The sequence below is a fragment of the Nyctereutes procyonoides genome, unplaced genomic scaffold, assembly GCF_905146905.1.
Source record: "Nyctereutes procyonoides isolate TBG_1078 unplaced genomic scaffold, NYPRO_anot_genome, whole genome shotgun sequence".
Classification (NCBI taxonomy): Eukaryota; Metazoa; Chordata; class Mammalia; order Carnivora; family Canidae; genus Nyctereutes; species Nyctereutes procyonoides.
In genome coordinates this window covers 262,938-286,684 of record NW_026575157.1, presented here as the reverse complement: position 1 = coordinate 286,684, position 23,747 = coordinate 262,938, and the positions used below count along the sequence as shown (strand labels likewise).

Below are 23,747 nucleotides of genomic sequence, written 5' to 3'. Positions count from 1 at the left end.
GATCCCAAAATGTGACGCTCAAATTTTAACTCCAGTACCTGTGTGTGTGGCCTCGTGTAGAAATGGAATCTTTCAGATGTCATTAAAGATCTCGAGATGAGATAATCCTGGAAATAGGGTGGGCCCACCCCTAAATCCAATGTGCTGAGTATCCTTGTAAGATACAGAAAAAGAGAAGACAAAAAGACACAAGGAGAAAGCCATGTGAAGATGAGATTGATGTAATGTGTGCATAAGCCAAGGGAAATGCCAAGGATTGCTGACAGTCACTGGAAGTTAGGAGAGAAGCATGAAACCAATTCTCCCTCAAAGGCTCCAGAAGGAACCAATCCTGCCTACACCTTGATTTTTGACTGTTAACCTCCGAACTGTGAAAGAATAAAATTTCTGTTGTTTTAAGCTACCAAATTTGTTATAGGAGAACTTAGAAATTAATACACCCTTGGAACAGTAAAAACCCAAATTCTGGACAGCATAACTAGAACAGAATTGAGCAAAGCTCCACTTTGATAATCCTTTCAAACAACCACAATTGAGTACCTACTATGGAAGAAGCACTATGTCACATGTTGGAAATATGACTAAGGAGTTAACCCATTAAATGAAGGAAGTCAACCAAAGGTACAAACAATAATATTTTTGTACCTAAATATAATTATGAGAAAAAAATTGTTTTGGCCTACAAAATAACTTCACCCATGCAGCCATCAGTCTAATTGTCTAATCTCCTCCAACTTGGTTGAGACTAATTGAGATGGGTGGACACTACAGAGCTGGAGGGAGCATGCCCTGAGTTAACTGGACCAGCATTTATCAGCTCCAGATAATCGTTACCAACTGTAAATGAAAATCAAGAGTTGCCACATCTTGCAAGTTTTTTCAAGAAGATCTTTGGACCTGGAGTTTTACATAAAATTCTGATTTTAAAATATCTTTGTTTTAGTAAAAACACTGAACAAGCTGAGCAAAAACATATCTGAAGCTACATATGGCCTGTCAACTTACAGTCTACACACTCTGCTCTGTGTAAGTGCCCTGGAGAGCACAGAGGATTATGGCATTCTGGGACTGCAAGGAGGCTCAAGAGATTGTCATAAAGAAATTTTCGTAAAATTTCAGTGAATTATAGAAGTCCTGAAGTCCTTCCATGAATCTATCGAGAGTATTTACCTTAAGAACCATTGATTTAGATCAATGCTTCTCACACTTCAGTAAAAATCACCTGGAGGATTTGTTAAAACACAAACTCTAGGTCTCACTCTGTTAGATTCTTTATTTCCTCCCAGTTTTATTAGGATGTGATTAACAAATTATATATATATTATTATATATATTATTACACACGTGTGTGTGTGGATATATGTTGTAAAATGTGATTTTTTAAAAAAAGAGGTACAACTAGAGTTTCTGATTCAGTAGGTCTGGAGTATAGTCCATAGGTCCAGGGACCCTCCTTTGCATAGCACTTATATAAAGCAAACCTCCTATTTTATAGGGAAAGCAAAGAAACCTGGAAATGGAAGTGCTGTGCTAAGCATGAGAGTCAAGAAAGTGACAAGAACTTGAGGCTACTGAATTCACTTCAGGGCTCACCCTATATAGTGTCCCCTAACAAGATATGGCTTCTAGACTATTTCCACTCCTGGTCATCCTAGTATAGTTTACCAACCATAAAACTATCATCTAAATTTTCTCTTGTGATATGAGGGTTGTTTTTTTTTAAGCAGATACAATAGATTCTCAGTATTATCTCTCATATCCTAGATTTTTTTTTCTTTTAGCCCTAAGACAGTGTCTACCCTGGAGGACTTTCAATCTCACGGGGGAGACAATTTGTGGTCTAAAAAATTGCTATAATACTAGCAGTATAATAAATCCATAATATCTAGATGAGTCTGATCTCTTTGCACTATTTTGGTGGAGAATACTTCACACAGAAATGAAATATGACCTAGGCCATGAAGGATAAGTAAGATCCAGTCAAGGCAGAGAGAATAGGGAAAACATAGGTAGTGGGAGGAATAATAATAGCTTAGGTGTAGAAATGAGAACATTATTAACATTCTCCTTTGGGCAGATCAAACTCCAATATGAATTTTAAAGCTTAAATTTTGGGAAAGCATTGAACTACCAGAACTGCATCCTTTTATGTAAACAGCCTCAAAATACTTTCATATTTAAATTAAATATGTGTTAAGAAATTTCCTTTTATACTGTGGCCCCACAGTGACATAATTTTGGAATGTGGTTGACCACATTTTAATTGGAATACAAAGATATGTATCACAAGAGATCGATTTACTTCTTCTAGGAGTACTTTACTGATTTCAGGGATAACAGGACAAAAAGGCAGTATCTGTGTCTCTTTTGGATTTACAGGCAAATTTGCTTTATGCTAAAATGTAAATACCATAAAGATTCTGTGGAGATCATAAAAACGCACGACTCTGTTCCGCTGTGGCAGTAGGCACAACCGACTGACAGCCCAGCTGCTTCTGCTCTGGATCTACTACTCTATTAGCATGGAGGCCACGTTACCCACAGGTTGCTTCCAGGCAATAACTGAGTATGGAAGGCAAGGGTGCTAACGCAGGCCCATTTTGGGGTCACGTGGGATACTCCAATGGGTGACATTGGTTGTAGACTTCCCATTCATGGAGATGGATCTTTCCATAGAACTGTCCTGCAATCCAAGATTTTTCATACCCAATCCTCTTCTCTTCATCATAGGAATCAGATCTGCATCACTGTCTGAGGGCTCACTCAGCCTTCTCCTGCTCCCTCTCTTCTATCTGTTACAAGCATTCCCCAGTAACTCTCTATTAAATGGGATCCTTTTTTGAAATCTGCTTTTTAAAGAATGTGAACTAACAGTCCATTTAAGTGGGTCTAAGCCTATATTTGACTGTGAACTTATGTTATTATTACACATAAAAATCCAAGTACTTACCTGTATAGTGAAATAGAGGAAAACCAAGGGAATAACCCCTAGAATGAAGGGTGGTAAAGCTCCCCCAATGACCAAAACTGTTCCAATAACATCCAATGTACAATTCACCCAGGTCCGTAAGTAGTAATGGAAACGTATATCAATTATAAACATGTCCTGAAAAAATTGATATCAGGTCACTTTATTTTTAACTGTTCATGGTTTAAAATGAGGAGAAGAAGAAATATGTCATTCAATGTAAAAATCTTTAAAAATTACCCAGATGTGACAATCTGATGATAAATCTAACTACATGGTCTTTGCCTTCCCCAATCCACCCTCACGTATTTTCCCCTGTGGTCAGTGGTAGTTGTTAAGAGGGCATTCTAATAACAAGATGCCTATGATCAAGCAATTTGTACTTCCCAATGACAACTACACAGCACTTTTTAAGCAGAATGCTTAAAATCCAGTTATCTTCATATAGACTTATATTTTCTTTACTTCTCAGTCCAAACCCATGATTCTCAAGCTGAGTGTATGTAAGAATTGTAGTAGTAGACACCAGAGCACATATGCTTTTTGGATTCTTTCAGCAATTTTCAAGGGTTATTTTTTGTGTGTAGGATGTGATGCTGCTAGACATCAATTATAAATTTCCCAAGAATTAGAAATAAAATAACAAGGAAATCTATACTAAATATAATCCCATCTTTTCACGGCGATTTTTTTTAGTACCTTATTACAAGGTACTAAATATGGATCATTTTTAGGTATGCTATTCAGCAAGGTGCGGTTTTACTTACCTTGGTGAACCGATTGATGATCTGGCCTATGGGATTGGTTTCAAAAAACCTGAGCGGGAGGTGCAGCACATTATCCAATAGTTGAGCATGCAAAATTCGAGAGGCAGCCAGGGATCCTCTGGTGAGTATATAGGCTCCAGAGCAGACAAAGAGACCTAAACACAAATTGTTATCAGAGACATGTTAACCTCTTAAAGGAATTTTGTACCTTAACTCTCAAAAAGTTGCTTATCACAGCATTTTTTTTACATGGAAAACTCAAAGAATAAACTTAATGTGTAATTGTGGAACAGACTAAGTATAGATATCTATGGTGCACTGATAGCAAATATAGACACTCTGATGGGTTGCCATCTTATCAAAGAAGGGTGCTCCTTATTCATAAGCATAGGGCCTAGAGAAATACACAAAACGTAACGGAATGAACAGTTTCACAGAATACTAGCAACCCATTAATTTTGTGATACGGTAGTTACTGGTGCTGCTAGTCAATATTTTTAGTTCTCTTAGCTTCTAGAACCATGGTAAAGTTGTTCTTTTTGGCCTCCTCGTGATTTATGGGACCTTATGAAGAGTTCTGAACAAGTTGAAGGAGAAACAATAACTAATACTGGGTTACAGCATTTAATCGCTGTTATTTAGAACAGCTAAAGTTCGTTACCTTTGCATAGTGCTTGCCAACATTTATAATGGTGTAGAATTGCTTTTCAACTTGGGTGCCAAGAATAAGCAGAGTCCTTTTCCTGCTGACCCACAATGAACACATGGTATGAGTAAGGAATAAATAAATAAATAAATAAATAAATAAATAAATAAATAAATATTTATATATGATATATAAATTTATATATAATATATAAATTAAATATATATATTTAATTTAATATTTATTTATTTATTCCTTCATTTATGGGTCTCAGCTACTGAGATTTGGTTGGTGGAAGGGTTTTTCTTGCAACAACTGAAAAGACATACATATAAATAATAAGCATAGAGCTTTAGTGGAAGAGGTTGAAATAGTTGTCAGCTTCTATTGAGTATTGTTACCTGTATTTGACAAACTATGACAAGAAAGAGACAAGCTCATCAAAGAGCTATCAATGTGTGAGAAGAAATGAAAGGACAAAAAGTTCTCAAATTAAAGAACTTGTAGGGCTGGAAGAAGACATGCTTTGATACAGTGACTGGGGAGAGATGGATATGTGACTCAAATTGTTTCAAGGAGAGTAACTCCATGGATTTTTATAGAAGGAAGTTCTTTGAGACAGAACATTTCCAACACTACTTGAAGCCTGAGAATTAAGCCAATGAAGACAGTTAGTAGAGCTGATAAATAAAAAGCAGTGGATATTTCTTTGGAGCACAGGGATGGAGTACGTAGAAAGACCTATGCCTGGATTTTTCAGTTTGAGGAGTCAATAAATTTCCATGTTACTTAAGCTAGTTTGCTCTGAATCACAGAAGATACACAACTGCTTCCTTGTGCTCTAATACACAAAACTGCTAATACTGCCAGTGTGATTCTTACTCCTTTATGTATGTTTAGAACAAAACAATGATAGTTGACCCTGACTATCTTAAAGTATTTCAGCTAATTCCTTTATATTTTAAATAATATCAAATGCTGTTGTTAAATGATTTTTTAGCCTTAAATATTTTCTATTTTTTTCTACCTCACTCCCCTCGTACTTCTTTCTTCCCCTTCAAAAACAGAGTGTCACCCTCTTTCCTCAAATAAATATTCAATATTTATATTGCCACTAAACATACATTATGCATGAAGTTCACCACTTTTTTCATATTTCTAGTTTTCTATGCAACAAGCACTAATTTATTTCCAAACACTTCAATAGTCAGCAAATGTCTTCTGAATATATTCAAACTCATTAGATATTCTATTATTTCCTTCATCATATTTAGCCCCTTCCTCTTTGGAACCTAGACTACTCTCTTGGCTCTTTCTTTCCACTCTTAATTGGAATGGTTGAAAGATCAGACACTTGCATTCTTCAGATATGGGAAATGTTAAATATTATGAATTTGATCACTTTCACTTGCATTTACTAAAGAAGTTATTACATGAATTTGTTGAACTTCCTGGATTATTCCTCTAATGTTCTTATTATCATTTTCCATCTATTTTTTTGATGTTATACATCTGGGATAATTTCTTCTAATTTATCTTCTCACACTTGTACAGTCTCTTTTAAATTCTTTAAATGTTTCAAGAATTTTTTGTCTAAGATTGAACTTATTTCAGCATATTTTTGCACTTGTTTTGTGGATATAATATTTTGAATCTCTGAAGACATTAATTTGGGATTTTAAGCTTCTATTTCAAATAGGATTGTTATATTTCTGGACTTCATCGCTTTATTTTTAGCACTTATTTATACTGTTGGTTTGATTAAAATACACAACTATTATCATTATCAGTTTAAACATATGAGATAAACATCTGGTTACTTGATAGAGGTACCTGGTGTGGCTTCCTTCTGCTATTGCACACACTAATTTCCTCCAACATTTTTTCCTCTAAATGAAAGGGATTGCTTCAAATTCCACATAAGTGGGCAGACATGACACAGAGAGTCTGAATATTGGGATCCAGACATGTAACCTGGAGCTTCTCCAAAAGCCACTTAAGGAGAATTTCTTCTATGTATGCCACACTTACTAGGAACCCTAATTTCCTCATTAGACATCAGCTTTCTAGTTCTCATTGTACTTTTACAATGTCGTTGCTGTGCATCTGATGGTGGTGATAGTGGTGGATTTTGTAGGAGAGACGAATGAGCCAAAAGAACAACGGTCTAGTGACTTATTTTGATTATTTCCATGCAGCTCAATCCTACTCTCTACCCATGACCATGAGTTTAGTGTTTCTCCACTGCTCAAATGAACATCTCTCTCTTGGGGTACAGCTTCTCCCCTCTCTGTTCTGGGCTGCAGGTTCTTCTACCCATGATTAACTATCAGCTTAACTGCTGATGTAGAAATGTATCACTTTGAAATCTTCTGAAGTCTTTCCTTCTATATTTTTTCACTGTCATTTCAGTGGAATTTTGTGAGGTAAGTAAAGCAGATGATCCACTCACTCTTCTTAAACTAGAAGCAGCAGTGTACTCTTTACACTTTGCACTTTGAAACTAGAGTGCCTATATTTTTCACATTGGATTGGAAAAAAGAAGTTCGTAACAATGAGGCTTAAAATACAATACATTGAGGATGTTTAGACTGTCCTAGAGATTCTAAGGAGAATAGCTGGGGCCCCGGAAAAAATGTTCGGAACTATTTCTTATTTAGAAAATGAAGTAAGCTTTTTATTATTGTTACAAAAAATATATATCTAACATTGTGCTTTGAGCTCTAGTTTCTTTTGAATGTTAGTGTTCTATGTTATTCATAGTAGGTCTGTGATATTAAATGTGATAATGCTATTTATGCTTTAAAGCACCCCTGCCTGCCTTTTTTATTTTGTGAGCTATGATGATGTAAGTGAATATAGCCTGCTCTTCATTGGAAAGGATTCTGTAAGATGCAGATGTGGTCTACTGAAAAACTCAGAAATTATATATTTTCATTTCTTAGGCTTACCCACTTATAGAAAACTTATAATTGCACCTAATAATGTCTTTAGAAAATTTAAACTTTTTAATGCAAAAAAAATAAAAATGAAAACATTAAGGATTCTTATTTATTTATTTATTTATTCATTTATTTATAGTAAGCTGCATGCCCAGTGTAGGGTCCAACACGGAGCCTGAAATCATGACCTTAAGGTCAAGATCTGAGTTAAGATTACCCAGGTGTCCTGGGAAGATTCATATTTTAATGACTGAAGACCACTCTACACAAAAATCCAATCAGGAAAAAATCCTTTTGATTAGACTGCATAATCTGTTGCTTCATTACAAAACATTTCCTATATCTACTGATAGTTAATTAAAAATAAAAGAATCTCTTCAGCAAATGTTGGAAAAACTGGATAGCAATATGCAAAAGAATGAAACTGGACCACTTTCTTACACCATACACAAAAATAAATTCTAAATAGATTAAAAGACCTAAACTTGAGACCTGAAGCTATAAAAATCCTAAAGGAGAACACAGGCAGTAACCTCTTTGACATCAGCCATAGCAACCTCTTACTAGAAATGTCTCTTGAGGAAGGGAAACAAAAGCAAAAATAAACTATTGGGACTTCATAGAAATAAAAAGCCTCTGCACAGTGAAGGAAGAATCAACAAAATGAAAAGGCAACCTATATAATGGGAGAAGATATTTGCAAATCACATATCTGATCAAGAGTTAGTATCCAAAATATGAAGAACTTAAAAAACCCAACAGCCGGGATCCCTGGGTGGCTCAGGGGTTTAGCACCTGCCTTTGGCCCAGGGTGTGATCCTGGAGTCCCGGGATTGAGTCCCGCGTCAGGCTCCCAGCATGGTGCCTGCTTCTCCCTCTGCCTGTGTCTCTGTTCCTCTCTCTCTCTCTCTCTCTCATGAATAAATAAAGTCTTTAAAAATATTCAACACCCAAAAAACAAATAATCCAATTAAAAAATGGGCAGAAGACCTGAATAGGCATTCTTTACAAAGAAGACAGACAGATGGCCAATAGACATAGAAAAGATGCTCAACATCACTTGTCACCAGGCAAATACAAATCAAACTACAATGAGATGTCACCTCAAACCTGTCAGGATGGCTAGAACCAACAATACAAGAAACAACAGGTGTTGGTGAGGATGTGGAGAAAAGAGGAACCCTCTTACATTCTTGGTGGGAATGCAAAGTGGTGCAGCGACTCTGGAAAACAGTATGGATGTTCCTCAAAAAGTTAAAAAAAAAAAAAAAGAAAGAAAGAAATACTCTATGATGGAGCAATTATGTTAAGTATTTACCCAAAGGATACCAAAATGCCAATTTGAAGGGTTACATGCAACCTGGCTATGGTAGCACCATCATCTACCATAGCCAAATTATGGAAAGAGCCCAAATGTCTATCCATTGAATGGATAAAGAGGTTGTGGTATGTACATGTACACACACACAAAATATGCTGGAATATTACTCACTCATAAAAGTAGAATGAAATCTTGCCATTTGCAAGGATGTGGATGAAGCTAGAGAATATTATGCTAAGCAAAATAAGTCAGAGAAAGATAAAGACCATATAATTTTATATGTGGAAGTTAAGAAACAAAACAGATGAATATAGGGAAAAAACAGAGACGAACTAGAAAATAGACTCTTAACTGTAGAGAACAAACTGAGAGTTACAAGAGGGGAGATGGGCAGGAGGATGAGTTAAATAAATGATGGGTACTAAGGAGTGCACCTGTAATGAGCCCTGGATGTTATATGTAAGTGATAAATCACTAAATTTTACACTGAAATTAATGTTAAGCTGTATATAAATGAACTGGAATTTAAATAAAAAGTTGAAAAAGAAAGATACATGGCAAATAAAAAAATGTTGTACACTTTATTTATTTATTTTTTGACCGTGCACAGTCTTTTATTTCTTTAGGACTCAAATTCCACGTGGACGGGGTCAGGCTTGGTTCTGGGGATGGGACGGGGCGGGGGGCTGGAGTCGGGCTGTCGGTCACTTGAGCCGGAAGCGGCGTTCTCAATACATTACGAGGTGCAGCCTCTTGCTCCCACGCCTCTTGAGCCCCTCAATGTATCGCCGCAGCTGCTTGGTCAGGAAGTGATCCTGGCCAATCCCTGACCGGTAGCCTGGAGGACAGAGCTCCACTCAGAGCAGTGAGCAGGGGCATGGCCTCCCCAGCAGCGGTGCTGCATGTGAGATTTGAGGAACCGCGGGTGACTTGGGGTGGCAGGAACGCTTGGCACTCGGTTCTGTGTTAGTCTGGGAAACTGGATCTCCAAGGTGCTGGGCCCTGACAGGTTTTTTTTAAGGGTCAAGTTATACACCTGTACGCTAAACAGATGGGGGATGTGGAAGAGGATGCGAGTGTTGAGGTGGAGCAATGGTGAGGACAAGGTTAGAGTGTTGCAGGCCTAAACTGTGGTAGCTGGCAGCTCTGTGGACACCTCCTGGGCCACCTACTCTAATCAATTAGCCAGCAACCCTGTCTTATATTATAAGCAGGGCAAAGGAGGGGACTTTTACCCAAATAGTCCATTGTCCAGTGGTTCCTTGTAGCACCGAGGGAGGGAGCCAAGGTCACACAAAGACTAGGGAGTGTAGAAACAGCTTTAGAAAAGCCGCGTTAGCTAGAGAGGGGCTGCATTAAGGCTGAAGCCCAGGCCCCTGAAAGTCACCCATGCTTTCCTGACTGGGTGTCCCTGTGCCCAGTCCCCCCATTTTTTACTTTTGGTAGGGCTCCTGGAATACTTGTGGGTGTTAGGGGCATCTGACAAAGCATGCACATCCTGAAACCCCACTCCCAGAGGCCCAAGCCCTGCAAAATCCCCCAGGGTCTATTGTGGGAGCTGGGGGGGAAGTGCTCACTCCAGAGGGCTTTGGTGAGGATTTCCAGAGCTTCATTCTCCACGACTTCCATCAGAGGCAGTGGCAGCCCGTTCTGCTGCTCCATCCAGTAGGCTCGATGGGGTGTGTGCTTCGAGATACTGAGTGATGACTCGGAGGAAGACACTTCGGTCTCGGTCTTGGAATCGACGTCTTCCTCAAAATGGCTTCCCAGGATGCTGCCCCGACGCAGCTCCATCTCCAAAGACAAGTGCCTGTGGAGATCCTCCGGCCTGGAACCGTCCTTGTCCTCTCCGTCATCCCATTCTTCCCAACCACCATCCGACTCGCGGCCGGCCTCCCGATTGTACCCCTGGCGAGTCTTGCTGCCCAGGCTGCTGCCCTCCGCGTCCGAGTCATCGCAGATCTTGGACCGCAGCACATTCAGCTTCGGCTGCGACAGCGTGGCCCTGGTCCACAGATTCCGGATGTCGTTGTCTGGGCTCGAGTCGTCTGAGCCATGGCTACCCAAAGACGCTTTGAAAGGCTTTTCCTCCATGGTTCTGCCCCAACGGACCCCGTCGCCACCTGTTGTACACTTTAAACTAATATTACATTATATGTAACTAACTGGAATTTATTTTTTTTAAGATTTTATTTATTTATTCCTATGAGACAGAGAGAGAGAGAGGCAGAGACACAGGCAGAGGGAGAAGCAGGCTCCACGCAGGATCACGCCCTGGGCTGAAGGCAGCACTAAATTGCTGAGCCACCCAGGCTGCCCACTAACTGGAATTTAAATAAAAAAATAAAAAGTTTTAAAATTCTGATAAAAAAAGTAAGACTTTACAAAAGTAAAATTGTGAACAATAAACTGACATATCTTGTGTAGTATAGGAAATGATATTTGCTCACTCAAAATATCCTTCAAAGTAAAAAAACAAAAACAAAAAACAAAGTATATTGAATTTCCCCTAAACTTGTAACATGAGCTTCTGGATTGGTATGAGTTTAACTCTTGTATGAACATGTGATAGACACAGATATAGAGATATCTGTATACATGGATGTTTCTTTTGCTGCTCAGAATTCTAGATTGCTATATCTATTCTTTCCTCAATGAGTTGCAAATTGCAAACCAATAGACTTGGCTTTTATTGATTAAAAACCAAACACGTTATATCTTTCATACTGTATTCCTTATATCTCATTTTAGTCATTAACAACATCTCTTTCCCCAATGAATAATATTAATGGAATGGCAAAATAAACATAAATATGCCTCACAATATTTGCAGGCTTTTTGATGCAGACACTTAAAAGCAATACAATGGCCACACAGTAAATACAGGAAAGAAGAAAAGAGAAGCAAAGTCCTAAGTATCATATTTTTTATTTTATCTTCATTTTTTTTTTTACCAAATGCATGTATCTCTTTATGTTTTCCCTAATGAATATCCTTAGATAGTATCACTTCCACATATTATTTTCTTGTTTGAATTTATTATCATTTTCCTTCAAGGTGCCTTTCCTTCCTCTTACAAACACACACAAAATATTTGTACTTTAAAATCTGTTTATTTCTACCATACTTTTGAATATCTTTTTTTTTCTTCCAAATCACCTAACTTCTTTGAAGGACAATATGTATCTACTCTTTAATTATCAACTGTTCAACTATCCACAATCTATATTCTCTTCCTGTCTTTTTCTTGATGATGCATCTTTGACTATAATCATAGGTCTATTCTCAATTTTTTTTCTTCTTAACATTTCTGCACCATTTCAGAACCATTGAGAACTTCTTTGAAACATTACCTTTCTTTTTTCTTTTTTTTGGCTTTTGTTACATAATACTTTCCACTTGGAAGGATATGTATCATTATACAGGGTTTTCCACAGTACATTCCATGGAAAACAAGATGCTCAAGATACTGATAGACCACACAAGAAAAACATTTTTTTCCACGGTCAAATGGATTTGAGAAACATTGGGTTAGATGGAACTAAACAAGTCAGTTTATTGAAGAATATCTCAAAATTTTTAGTAAAAGGAAAGAAAGAAGATTCCAGATGCACAGAAAAATATAGTTATCAGTTTTCCAGACCTACTGAACTACAAAAACTTATATTTATGGAGCATCTCTACTGCTTCATGTAAAACTCTTTTGGAAATGTTAATTTACTGCTTAAGAAAATAGTTTGGGGAATCGGGTACACATGGATACAAATCCTGGCTCTGGAACCTTTTATCTGTAGGACTTTGTGCATAGTATTCATTTCCACTACTGTTAAATAATAGCTAACATTTACTGCACTCTTGCTATATGCTCAGCACTTTTCTGTAAGCTCTATACATATTAGCTAATTTAATTTATTGTAGCAATATTTAGGTAGAAATTTTCTACATTCTAGAAATGATAAAATTAAAAGTTTAAGTAACATGTCCAAGGTTTAAGGAATCCCTCATTAGAATATATGTTAAATGAATGAATAAATTAGTTTAAACCATATGAAATTACCATTTTTGTGGACCATAAAAGGTGAAACAAAGGCAATTTCATGTGTTTACCCTCTATAACTAAAATGATTTGGGTTTCCAGGAACAGAGCAAGCCTTCACATTATTGTGTTTTTGTGTTTTGGGTGTGTTTTTGTTGTTGTTGTTTTGTTTTGTTTTATTTTTTTTTGTTGTTTATCTGTTGATCAGGAATTTATCTCTGCTCAATTTCCCTGAAGTCAGTCTCCTAACTGGCTATACATGGGCATTCCCTAAGTACCTATCATTCACCCCTGTGGCTTTTAATCCTCATTCATAGTGATCACATCTTCTTTTATGGCTCATTCGTTATCTCTTTTACAATGGCTCCATATCTTGGTAGAACCATAGAGCTAGAGTGTTAGAGACTGGAGATAATGTAGAAATGATTTAGTCTAAGCCCTCCATTTTACAAATAAATGATGAACTCTGCTTCTCAATTCCAGACAGGCACTTAAATCTGCCTACTGGAAGAAAAAAAGTAGAGAAATGCATCTACACTTTCTATTAAATGTATCCAAAATTGAATTCACCATTGAATTGAGTTGAAGTCAACTGAATTCTCTGTCCCACAAATTAAGACTTTCTCCTGGTTTCCTCATTTTTGTCTTCATCATTCCCTCAGTTACTCAAGTTGAACTTCAAAACCATGAATGAGGCCTTTTTCCTCATTTTAAATCACTCATTCTTACATATGTTTTCGCTGCAATGTCTTTCCTAACTATCCTTTTCTCCAATTGCATTGCCATTCTCTGACCATTCCTTTGTTGTTCATTTATTTTCCTCCATCTTTTATTCATCAATCCCATTCCACTCTCTACTTGTTGGTTAGCATTGGACTAGATGCTTTGTGTGACATGGAGATAGATCAGAGAAGAGATCTTTCTATGTTAGATTATCTCCCATCCAGACTTCCACCTGAAAGATACTCAATTACTCCTTCCCTATCAATCCCAAATTCTCTCTGTTCTTTGATTTAATCCCTCCACTAAAAGTACATCTTTCTTTTTCATCATGGCTAATTCATCCTTAGTCTGAAAAATAACCCTAGTTCACCTCTTTTCCCTCAAATTCTCAAAGTTTCCCACTTGTCTTTCCAACTATCATCTCTAACAAACCTCCAAACTACCTTCCCACCTCTAGTTTCCCTACTATTCTATACCAAATAACTTTAAGACCACTCAAACTGGCACTCTCACTCATGCCCCTTTCTTTCCCCACCCCTGTCTTTACTCACATCTTTCTCTCTGCTTCTGTCACCTGTGCTCCTTCTCTGTAACCTCAGCTTCACAAAATTCAAACCACTCTTTTAGTTTCACCTCAAATGACAACTATTCCTTGGAAATTATCTTAACTCTCAAATATGGCTTTTTCCTGCTCTGTGTCCTTGCAGGTTTTCTTTACTACTTTTATAGCACTTATTGCTTGCCACGTAGTTTTAGACTTTATTTACAATGTAGTTTTTAACTGACTCACTTACTGATCTTCATACCAATCACAAGTCTCACACATACTGTGAGTAGCCACGTAGTCAAGATTTTTGAGTCCTGAATGACTTAGTATGTGGGCCTCAGTTTCCTTGGCTATAAAATAGGAATAATAACTTTCCAAATACTTTTTGTCAAGAATAAATGAGATAAATACATTATTTAATGTGGGCAGTGTAGCAGACACACAGTGTTGGTTTACTTTCTCAAATATGATGAATTAAAACCATATGCATTTGAATTATCTCAAAATACTTGAAAACTATTTGAAATAAAATGATGCCATATGCTTGCATTCATATAAAATAGGTCAGAAAAAGGAAAAAAAGAGGTAGCTAGACTTTTTTTTTTACCTTGAATTAATCCCAATAATCCATAGATGTTAAGCTTATTGTTTCTTATTTGTTTCCATTCTGTGAACTCATTCATGTGCTTTGCTTCTTTTGCCCAGGCAGTAAGCCATAGATTCTGTCCAATGCCCACCAAATTCTGCCCGACGTAAGTAGCCACACTCAGCCATACCCAGAGCCAGCCAAAGGCTTGGAGGTACTTCAGAATGATTGCGAACTTCACCTAAAGGCAAAGTAAATATAAAATTAGGTTACTGTGCTTAAAAGTCAGACAAGGTAGATTTAAATCCGACATGACATTTCCCAAGCTTTGTGATCTCGGTCAAATAACTAATTCCTCTAATTCCCAGATCTTCTGTAAATCAGAATAGTAACAGTAGCCAATTTATAAGTACATGTAAAGTGCCAACACAGTCCTGAGCATTAAAATATGATGGATATTCAAATAATATCGGTTACTATGATTAATAGCTAAGTAACATGTAATCCCAATTAAACATCACTATATTATCCAACAGTTCTATTTAATGTAATTTTTCAAACTACTATATAGCAACCCTCCTCAAATTAAAATATATGATAATTATCAAGAATGCAATGTAATCTTTTATATTTGTGTAGTTAATAACAAATAATACTAGTAATTCTGGTGCTTACCCCACCAATAGGGATCTTTTCTTTTTTCATTGAGAACTGTTTTCCTTGATCCAATGAGGGCCTAATAAAACAAGACAATGTATACTTTGTAGGTTTCAGATCAACTACTTTTTTAAAAGTTATACATTCTCAATCATTTTATTGCATATTCCTCTGCCCTGATAACATTATTCCTTTAATCTTTTCAAATAGAGACTGTTTAATCTCTAATATCCCACACATTTTAAAGTCAGAACATATAATCTGATTCTTTACTGCTTCTTCTAGATAATTATCCTTTAAATTTGAGTCAAATCCCTAAATTATTTAAGCTAATGCCACCTGGTGTACCATATTCTATGTCTTCTCATCTACTTGCTTCCTGGCCTATCAAGAATAGCATTAAGGACTGCTTGGCTGGTTCAGTCAGTAAAGCATGAGACTCTTAATCTCAAGGTTGTGAGTTTCAGCTCCATGTTGGTGTCCGGCCTACTTAATTTTTTTTTTTTTAAGTTTTAAAAATTGGGGCACCTGGGAGGCTCAGTGGTTGAGGATCTGCCTTTGGCTCAGGTTGTGATCCCCGGGTCCTGGGATCGAGTTCTGCATCAGACTCCCTGCAAGGAGCCTGCTTCTCCCTCTGCCTATGTCTCTGCCTCTTTCCCTGTGTCTCTCATGGATAAATAAATAAAATCACTTTTTAAAAAAGTTAAAAAAAAACTCTTTTTTTTAAATTTCAAAAAAGGTTGAGGAGGGCACTGGGGTAACTCAATTGGTTGAGCATCTGACTCTTGACTTCGGCTCAGGTCATGATCTCAGAGTCATGGGATCAAGCTCCATGGTAAGCTCTGTGCTCAGTGTGGAGTCTGCTTGTCCCTCTCCTTCTGCTTCTATCCCCACTCAAGCACTCTCACTCTCATTTTCTAAAATAAACAAGCAAACAAATAAACAGATATAAAGATTGGCATTGGGCTCATCATTTTTGTTCTGCCACCATCCTGGGTGATGTCATAGTTTACATAAACAGCTTATTAAACTCTATCTCTTTTCAACTTCATACCTCCAGATCCTTCACCTGCATTCACTTTGACCATTAACTGTCAGGACTTTAAGTCATGAATCTTATATAACCTACCTTGGACAAACCAACTCTAAACATTTCAATCTCTGCCCGTAACTCTTTCTATTTCTAAATTGTACATTCAATTATTCTCACGACATTTGGTTTTTATTCCATCTAGACTTTCAGTTCCTGAATCCAACTTTCTACCATCCTTGCTCTCCTAGGATAATCAATGATTTTGGTTTCCTGGATATTTCTGGTTTTAGCATGATTGTCCCACATTCCAGGAAACCCCCAGTCTCAGACAAACCTATTCTCTCTGTCTTTTGCCTTCATTATCTGGAGGTGCCCCTAACCTCTCATATTGTTCAAGGGCCCACTCTATTTCCTTTGTATGCTCCACACTCTCTTGAGCAATCTCATTCACTTCCACAGCTTCAATAACCTTCTTCTTTGTGCGTGACTCTAAAATTGATTATTGTAGGCTATACCTCTCTTGAATTCCAGATCTATGCAGTAAAATGCTTACTTCATCTCTTTGCTTATCTATCTCTACATCACCCTAAACCGAACCAGATATTTTCCTACCTCCTTTAAAGCTTCCTCTGGTTTTGTTAAGGGCCATGAACCCTTCCTCTGTCTCAATTTTGACATATTTTTAATCAATCACCCAGCATGTGACAATTCCTCTGGAAATGTATTATTGGAGAGACATCTGGAAAATACCAACAGCATGAAGAAAAGTAATGGCAAAGGAGGAGGGAAAAAAGAGGAAGAGAAACAAGAGAAGGAAGATTCATTCTCCTATGTTCTAGAGATATTCAGTGCTAACATGCTTGTGAATATTGCCATAGTCTTTTCTCTACGTGTGTTTACTATCATAATACAAATGTTGTTCTAAAACCATTCTTTTAAACAATTTTATACATGGTCTTTGTGACTCAGTATGTAATGACCCTAAAACATTATTCTATGACTGCATTATGTTTTGTCATTTTACTATATTAAGACTTATTTAACAAAATCAGTAGAGTGGCTGCAGTTTTTTTCCTACTGTTATTTTTTTGCTGTAATGATCATTCTTTTTACCTATCTCTCATTATCCATTGATGGGATATAGAAGCATGAGGTATGTTAAGTTCTAAGTCATTTGATTTACCTAGTATCAAGCTGACCTCTGGAAATACTAAACTGAGTTATGCGCCCCATTTCTCCATGATTTCCATTTTCTTTAGAAGAATAAGAAAGGCTTTATTTGATCAGTCTGGTGGCTCTTCCCTTTCCATCTCTGGCGCTAATGTCAAGAAACAGTCTGTGGGAGGCTGTAATACATGGCCTTTCTAGAATCAGCTTCACCATCAGGGAAAGATACACTATTTAACAGACACTTTCATTGGAACTGCTCCTGGTATATGATTTGGGTTAATTACTGTCATCATCCTTCAAGCCCTTGGCATGGCTTCTGTTTGGATAAGCAAATTCAGCATTGGTGTCAAGCCAAAAAATTAATTCTTAATGTAGTTGGATATAAAATGCTATGAAACCCAACTGTTAAAAGGGAATTAAAGCATCCTAATTAGACACAACTAACAAAGACCAAGAATTTATTGGACACTATACAGGAGGGCACTGCTTTTGCAAAGCACAATGTTATTTATTCTTTTTCCACAAAAATACTGCATTTCATTCTGGGCATTTTGTTGTGAATAACAAGTTCATCTGAATTTTAAAAAGAGCAAATTATTTTATGCTAGTAGAGAAGTTTTAAAAATGAGTCTTGTGTTGTCCTTCAAAAACCCTCAGAAAAGTTGGCACAATACCCATCTGCATATTTTTGTATAAAAGATATAAAATTAACATACTGAAACTATTATCCCTGATCTGAGCATGCAGTTGTAAAGTATGGGATATGTATGGGAAGGCTAAAGTGATTAAAAGAGTTTGACATGAAAGACAGAAGAGGGCAGTGTAGATACTGAAATAACATTCCTGACTTATTTTATTCAAGGAAGATATTAATAAATATTTTTAAAAATAAAATAGTTAATATATGCCATGTAAATTTAAACCAAAAAGTGAAAAATAAAATGCAGAAACAGTTCAAATTGTTTTAGTCCTGTTAGAAAACTGAACTAACATGTCATCATGCAATTCTGTCTTCAATTTTAGAGAGGGATTCTCAGACATTTAGTTCAACTCCTTTCCCACCCCCCACTCCTGATAGGCGGTTAGCCACTTTCTCCATGAACTACCTCTTCCATGAGAAAGACTCCCTGCATTCTATCTCAGTACATCCCACTGAAGAGAGTCTTTAACTGCTGTCAAGTTGCTGCCTGTGTGTATCTTTCAGCTCCTATTCTAGCTTAATGCTGCACTAAGTGGAAATTGGGTAATTCTATAAAATAGAAAATTAGGTTAAAAAGTCAGGAAAATTTCCTCCATGTCATATTATCTTAGCAAATAAGAAAGCAGGAAAAAAATGGAAGCCAGAATAAGTAGCACAAAAAAAGAATAACTAGGTAATATACAAGAAGCAGCCAAAATATGCACATATTTTGGAAAAACTGAAATAGGTCTCTGGTCTCTCAAACATAAAGATGAAAAAACAATTTAATTATTATGATGACAAACAAGAAAAAGATCAGCATAGGGGAATCCAGGGACCTCCAATAGCATTTTTAAAGCAGCTGTTAAAAAGTAAACCTGATGCTGGTGGTGTTGACAAGAATACAGTATATTGGAATTGAGGCAATCTTCCCAATGTACTCATCATTGGAGAAGTAAGTTTCAGAATCCTGGCTTCAGTTGGAGCCTCCACAACTTCAGATGTATTGAGAAATAAATTCTGTAAATAAGTTTTTATAGGGACTGGGATTCCTATTTCAAGAAGAAACTTCCCCAAAGTGATTCACAAAAACTTCAAGGGGTTCAATTTAGATATTATGACTGATGATGATTTTATAAATAAGAAAATTGATTTATTATAGAGTGAAGGTTATGATTAAGTTTACAATAATACTGATTTTTAAGTGTCAAGCTTTTAAACAAGTCATGTGTTGACTGCTTGGCAAAACTAGACACAGGTGAAAATTCTCCTAAAGATAAGAGATATGTGTAGATCCTATAGCATATGATTTCAAAGTCTGTTTTAGTGCTTTTGGATTTGTTTCTCTTGGGGAACCTTAAAAATTGACACTCATTTAAATGAAAGGTATTGTCATAAGGTCAAAAAATAAAATAGAATAAACTATGGATTAAAAGACCCTTGAGTGTTCTTTCAGAAGTCAGTTACTTATTCATCCATTCAACAATTATTTATTGAACCTCAGTTTATGTGCTATTCAGTGTTCAGCTGAAACTTCTTGGTTAGATGGCAATAAAGCAATGAACAAATAGACAAAAAATTAGGCTGTTACAAAGGTTAAAACTTAGAAGTAAAAGACAAAATAAAGGTAAATAAATTTTCCAGTATGCTGAAAATTAATAAAAATTATAAGGAAAAAAAATCCTGGAAGGGGGTAGGAAGTATTGTAATAAAATAAGGTGGCTAAACTCAAAGTCTTCATTGATAAAGTTATATTTGAGTAAAGACCTCCAGAAGATGAGTGAGCAAGCCATATGGATATCTAGCTGAATGATTTAGTTGATCTATTAAGTCAGCTGAATCTAAAATGGGGGCAAAACTCAAACCTGCCACATCTACATCATCTACAAATCCTTAGGAATATCCACTCTTTTCAAAATATATAAATAAATTCAAGGTGCATCTTTTAATTCAAGGTCAAATCTACAAAATTCTGAGCCATTGGATCCCAAAGTATTTGCTTCCCTATAATAAATTCCAATTTTCCATTTTAGCAATTTCAATGAGTGGCTGCTCCCTATAATTCTGGAACCAACTTTTTAATCTGTTTATTCCTATTATTTCTTTTTTTCTTTCAGTATCCTATTTGCAACTGCTATGGGGGGAATATTGGGGCAAATAACAGACTAGGGTAATTTGCTTCAATTACTGTTCATTTTAGTCACTTTTGAAAAAAAAAAGTATAATATGAAATCCAATCAAGATCACTACTTTGTTATTTTTATTTCTCTCACTTTCTCCCATCCTTCTTTCACTTCCTCCCTCTCTCCTTCCCTTCAAACCTTCTCCTTCTCCCCCACTTCCTTCCCCCCCCCCCACTCTCTCTCATCTTTCCTTCCTTCCTCTTGCTATTTAACAGATTCTTCAATTCCTACACGAAGTCTCTGTTTATAGGTCACATATCCTGGCCTGATAATCATACCATTACATTGTAGAATTCTCATGTCTAAAGCTTATTTTCACATTCACATCAGCAGTGTGTATGAATATTATGGGTTGGGGATATTTTTAGCACGTGCACACACAAATATACATACACAATTCTGCACTAGAATTTGTCTAGAAGTTACTGAAAGTCTATGAATATGTGTTTCCCAAACTAAGTCAGATCTGTCTCTCTTAAAACCTTAGACACGTCTATCTAACTTAGAGTTTAAAATCTGGAGACCATTAAGCACATTTTGTAGCTACTGTGATGTGTAGATATTTTATAAAGGATGCATTTTAAATGCTTAAAAAATTGTAATTAATTAGTCCATAATCCCAGTAAGTGTGGTATTATCCTAATACTCACCTATCATTTTGCTCCAAGATTTGGTCTTTCAGTATAGTTCTGGAGTTGATTACACTGACTTGCTTTAAAGCATGAGCTGGAGAGGAAGATGGTGAGTGCTTTTATATACATATAAGCAAACAATGCATAAAATAGAGTTATGATGAAAGATTATGCCAGTTGGAGATCCACAGGTATAAAGGGAGTCTTTTCATTTTCCCGATTATTTCCCCTTCCCCTGAAGTATCTTGTAATGTCTTCATAAAACTAAGATTTCACAATGAAAAAGTCTATAAAAATCATTTCTTGGGACATTAGAGAGGAGTGCTAACTTGTTTTGGATCTTCCACAGAAGGGCTAGGTATTTTCCCAGAGGAACATGACTCTAGTCTTTAAAAGAAAAATGCAATTTAATGAAGTTCTATAGATAATTATGATTACTATGAAGATTCCTAATTATGTGATTATTATGAAGGTTACTAGTGAAACACAATGGTAAATTCCCCAAATCTCTGTCATGTTCTTTCTAATATCACTAATACTAATAATACTAATAATTGCTTCCTATGTAGCAGGCAATATTCTATACATATATATGTAAATATATATATTTATAAAATATAAATATATTTTATTTATAAAATATATATAATATATATAAAATGTATTTTTTAATAAATTTATTATTATTTTAAATATTTATATTTTTAATTCTCAGGAGAACCCCTATGAGGAAAATGCTATAATTATCCCTTTATCCTAGGGATAAAAAGACTGAAACACAGGTCATATGAACCAAGGTCTCACATCTACAACCAAGACTGAGGTTCACATTACTGCTTGTGAATTTGATGGGAAACATCTCAGAGCTTGGCTGTGTTTTGTCTCTTTTCACAGTATGATACTTAAACTCCTTGAATTTCAGACTTCTCATCTTTAAAAGGAAGGAAGTGGCCTTGGGAGTTTCTACAATTTCTTATATGAATTATATGTTTTCTTATTTCTAGAAGTAAACATCTAACAACTCTTAACTGGAAGAATCTGACTTACATCAACTATCTCTCTGAAACATGGTATTCCATGTCTCAAAGAATGATAATTTGATCTGGAGATGTTTCAGTCCCCTCCTGCCTAAAGCACATTCTCATTTTTATAGTTTATAATAATAATTTTAAAATTTACATATTTGCAATTTATAGAGTGCTTTCATATACATTACATAATTTGAGTACCAAATGAGCTTATAAGAAAAAGAGAATAGTTAAGCTTATCCATATTTTGCAAGGGAAAAATAAAACTCAGATAGTATAAGTGACTTGCCTAAAACCAAAAGTTACCAAAGAGATGGACAGGAAGAAACAGAGACACAGAAAGCAAGAGTGAGCTGAGCCACACACTTCTTTCTGTCCCCTCACACAAAGCCAGCGTACTTGTTCCTACATGTTTGATAGAATGTTTAAGAGTCTGGCTGGCCTCCAGCATAAAACAGAGGGAGCATCAGATTCAAATTCTGCCATTTACGGTTTGTCTTAACTTGTGCAAGATATCTAGTCTCTGTAATATCATGACCAGGTAGTCTCAGGAGGTTTCAGAGAGAATTAAATAAAGGTAAAACTTGTGAATATATTGACTTAATATCTATGACATCCTAGCTATCACCAGGATTATTAGTGTGGGTAAGAAGCAGCCTAAACTAAACCTATAAATACGTAAATTTATCATTGGTCCTCATATCTTTCTTCATTGACCTTTCTTCTTACCTCTTATTGATTCTCTAGTATAATATTCCCATAAGGTGAGATTTGTAGACTTTTCAGAGCTGGTTAGATTCTTAGAGATCTGATGTTTTCCAATCCAAATTATACCATAAAAACTACTTTTTCTCAGTTATCTGTTATTAACCCCAGTAGAAGATGAGGATGATAGGAAAAGAAAAAGTGTCTGAGTCACAGGTAGTTTTGGGGGCAAGGGAGTGATAAAAATGTGCACTGTTCAATTCTACTTCAGCCAAAACAGACCTAGTTCCTATTTTTCATAAATGGGAAGAACCAGAGATGGTTAAGTCATCTCTATGAAGACTCACATAGTTATTCAGAGTCAGAACTAGAGCCTGGGGCAAAGTAAAATTGGCTCAGTGTTTTTTCCACAAGGTTGTGCTTACTTTTACTCCTATTCTGGTATCATATAAGTTTATATGAATTTTCAAATGGAAGAATTGTGTACTTTTTAGAAGAAGTCTTAAAGAGATTCAAGATCAAAGAAGATAAGCTAAAATAAATAAGTGATAGATCACAGGGTGTTTTAGAACTGGGAGTCATATCTCAAATTCCACTCCCTGTCCAGCTAGTCTTTTTTTTCCCTCAATCCCAATGAAAATGCTCTCAGGTATAGTTTGAATTTTCCCTACCACTTATGCAAATAAGAAAAGAAGTGCCCCACAGAGACAGGCCTGCACCTCACTGGTGGGAACCAGGGCAAGAGTATAAACAAAAGCCCCACATACCATATTCCTAAGTATTTAATAGTAATGGATTGAACCAACAGACTCATAAATAAGTTCTATTACTTACCCTGACCAATACACCTTCCCAACCACCTGAAAACCAAGGCCCATGTGAGAGTGTTTGGAACCTTAAGTGTTCCTCTGGAAACATGACAGTCAAGGCCCTTGCTCCCTTATCTCCCACCCTCATCCCATCCTGCACCATATCTGTGGACACTTCAGCCCATCTATAGAAGCTCTGTTCACACTAGCCCCTCCAAGAGAGAAAAAAAATTCCTCAGGCCAAAGAATGCAAATGCCAGTAGATTGGCCTGCCTTTGGGTAGATAGAACAGAAGAAAAAGTCTGTGTCATTTGG

At 36.3% G+C, this 23,747-nt stretch overlaps 1 protein-coding gene across 3 annotated transcripts in view; it reads right to left on the bottom strand.

Moving 5' to 3' along the window:
* Positions 1 to 23,747, bottom strand: part of LOC129502323 (ATP-binding cassette sub-family C member 2-like) — an 87,601-nt gene that overhangs the window by 11,281 nt on the left and 52,573 nt on the right. For all 3 annotated transcript variants that reach the window (XM_055313842.1, XM_055313844.1, XM_055313843.1), the window contains 5 exons: positions 20,909 to 20,984; positions 15,212 to 15,272; positions 14,558 to 14,777; positions 3,736 to 3,890; positions 2,951 to 3,106 (listed from right to left, as the gene is read on the bottom strand). In XM_055313842.1, the coding sequence (XP_055169817.1) occupies positions 2,951 to 3,106; positions 3,736 to 3,890; positions 14,558 to 14,777; positions 15,212 to 15,272; positions 20,909 to 20,984 (668 nt within the window). The remainder of the gene's footprint in view (positions 1 to 2,950; positions 3,107 to 3,735; positions 3,891 to 14,557; positions 14,778 to 15,211; positions 15,273 to 20,908; positions 20,985 to 23,747) is intronic.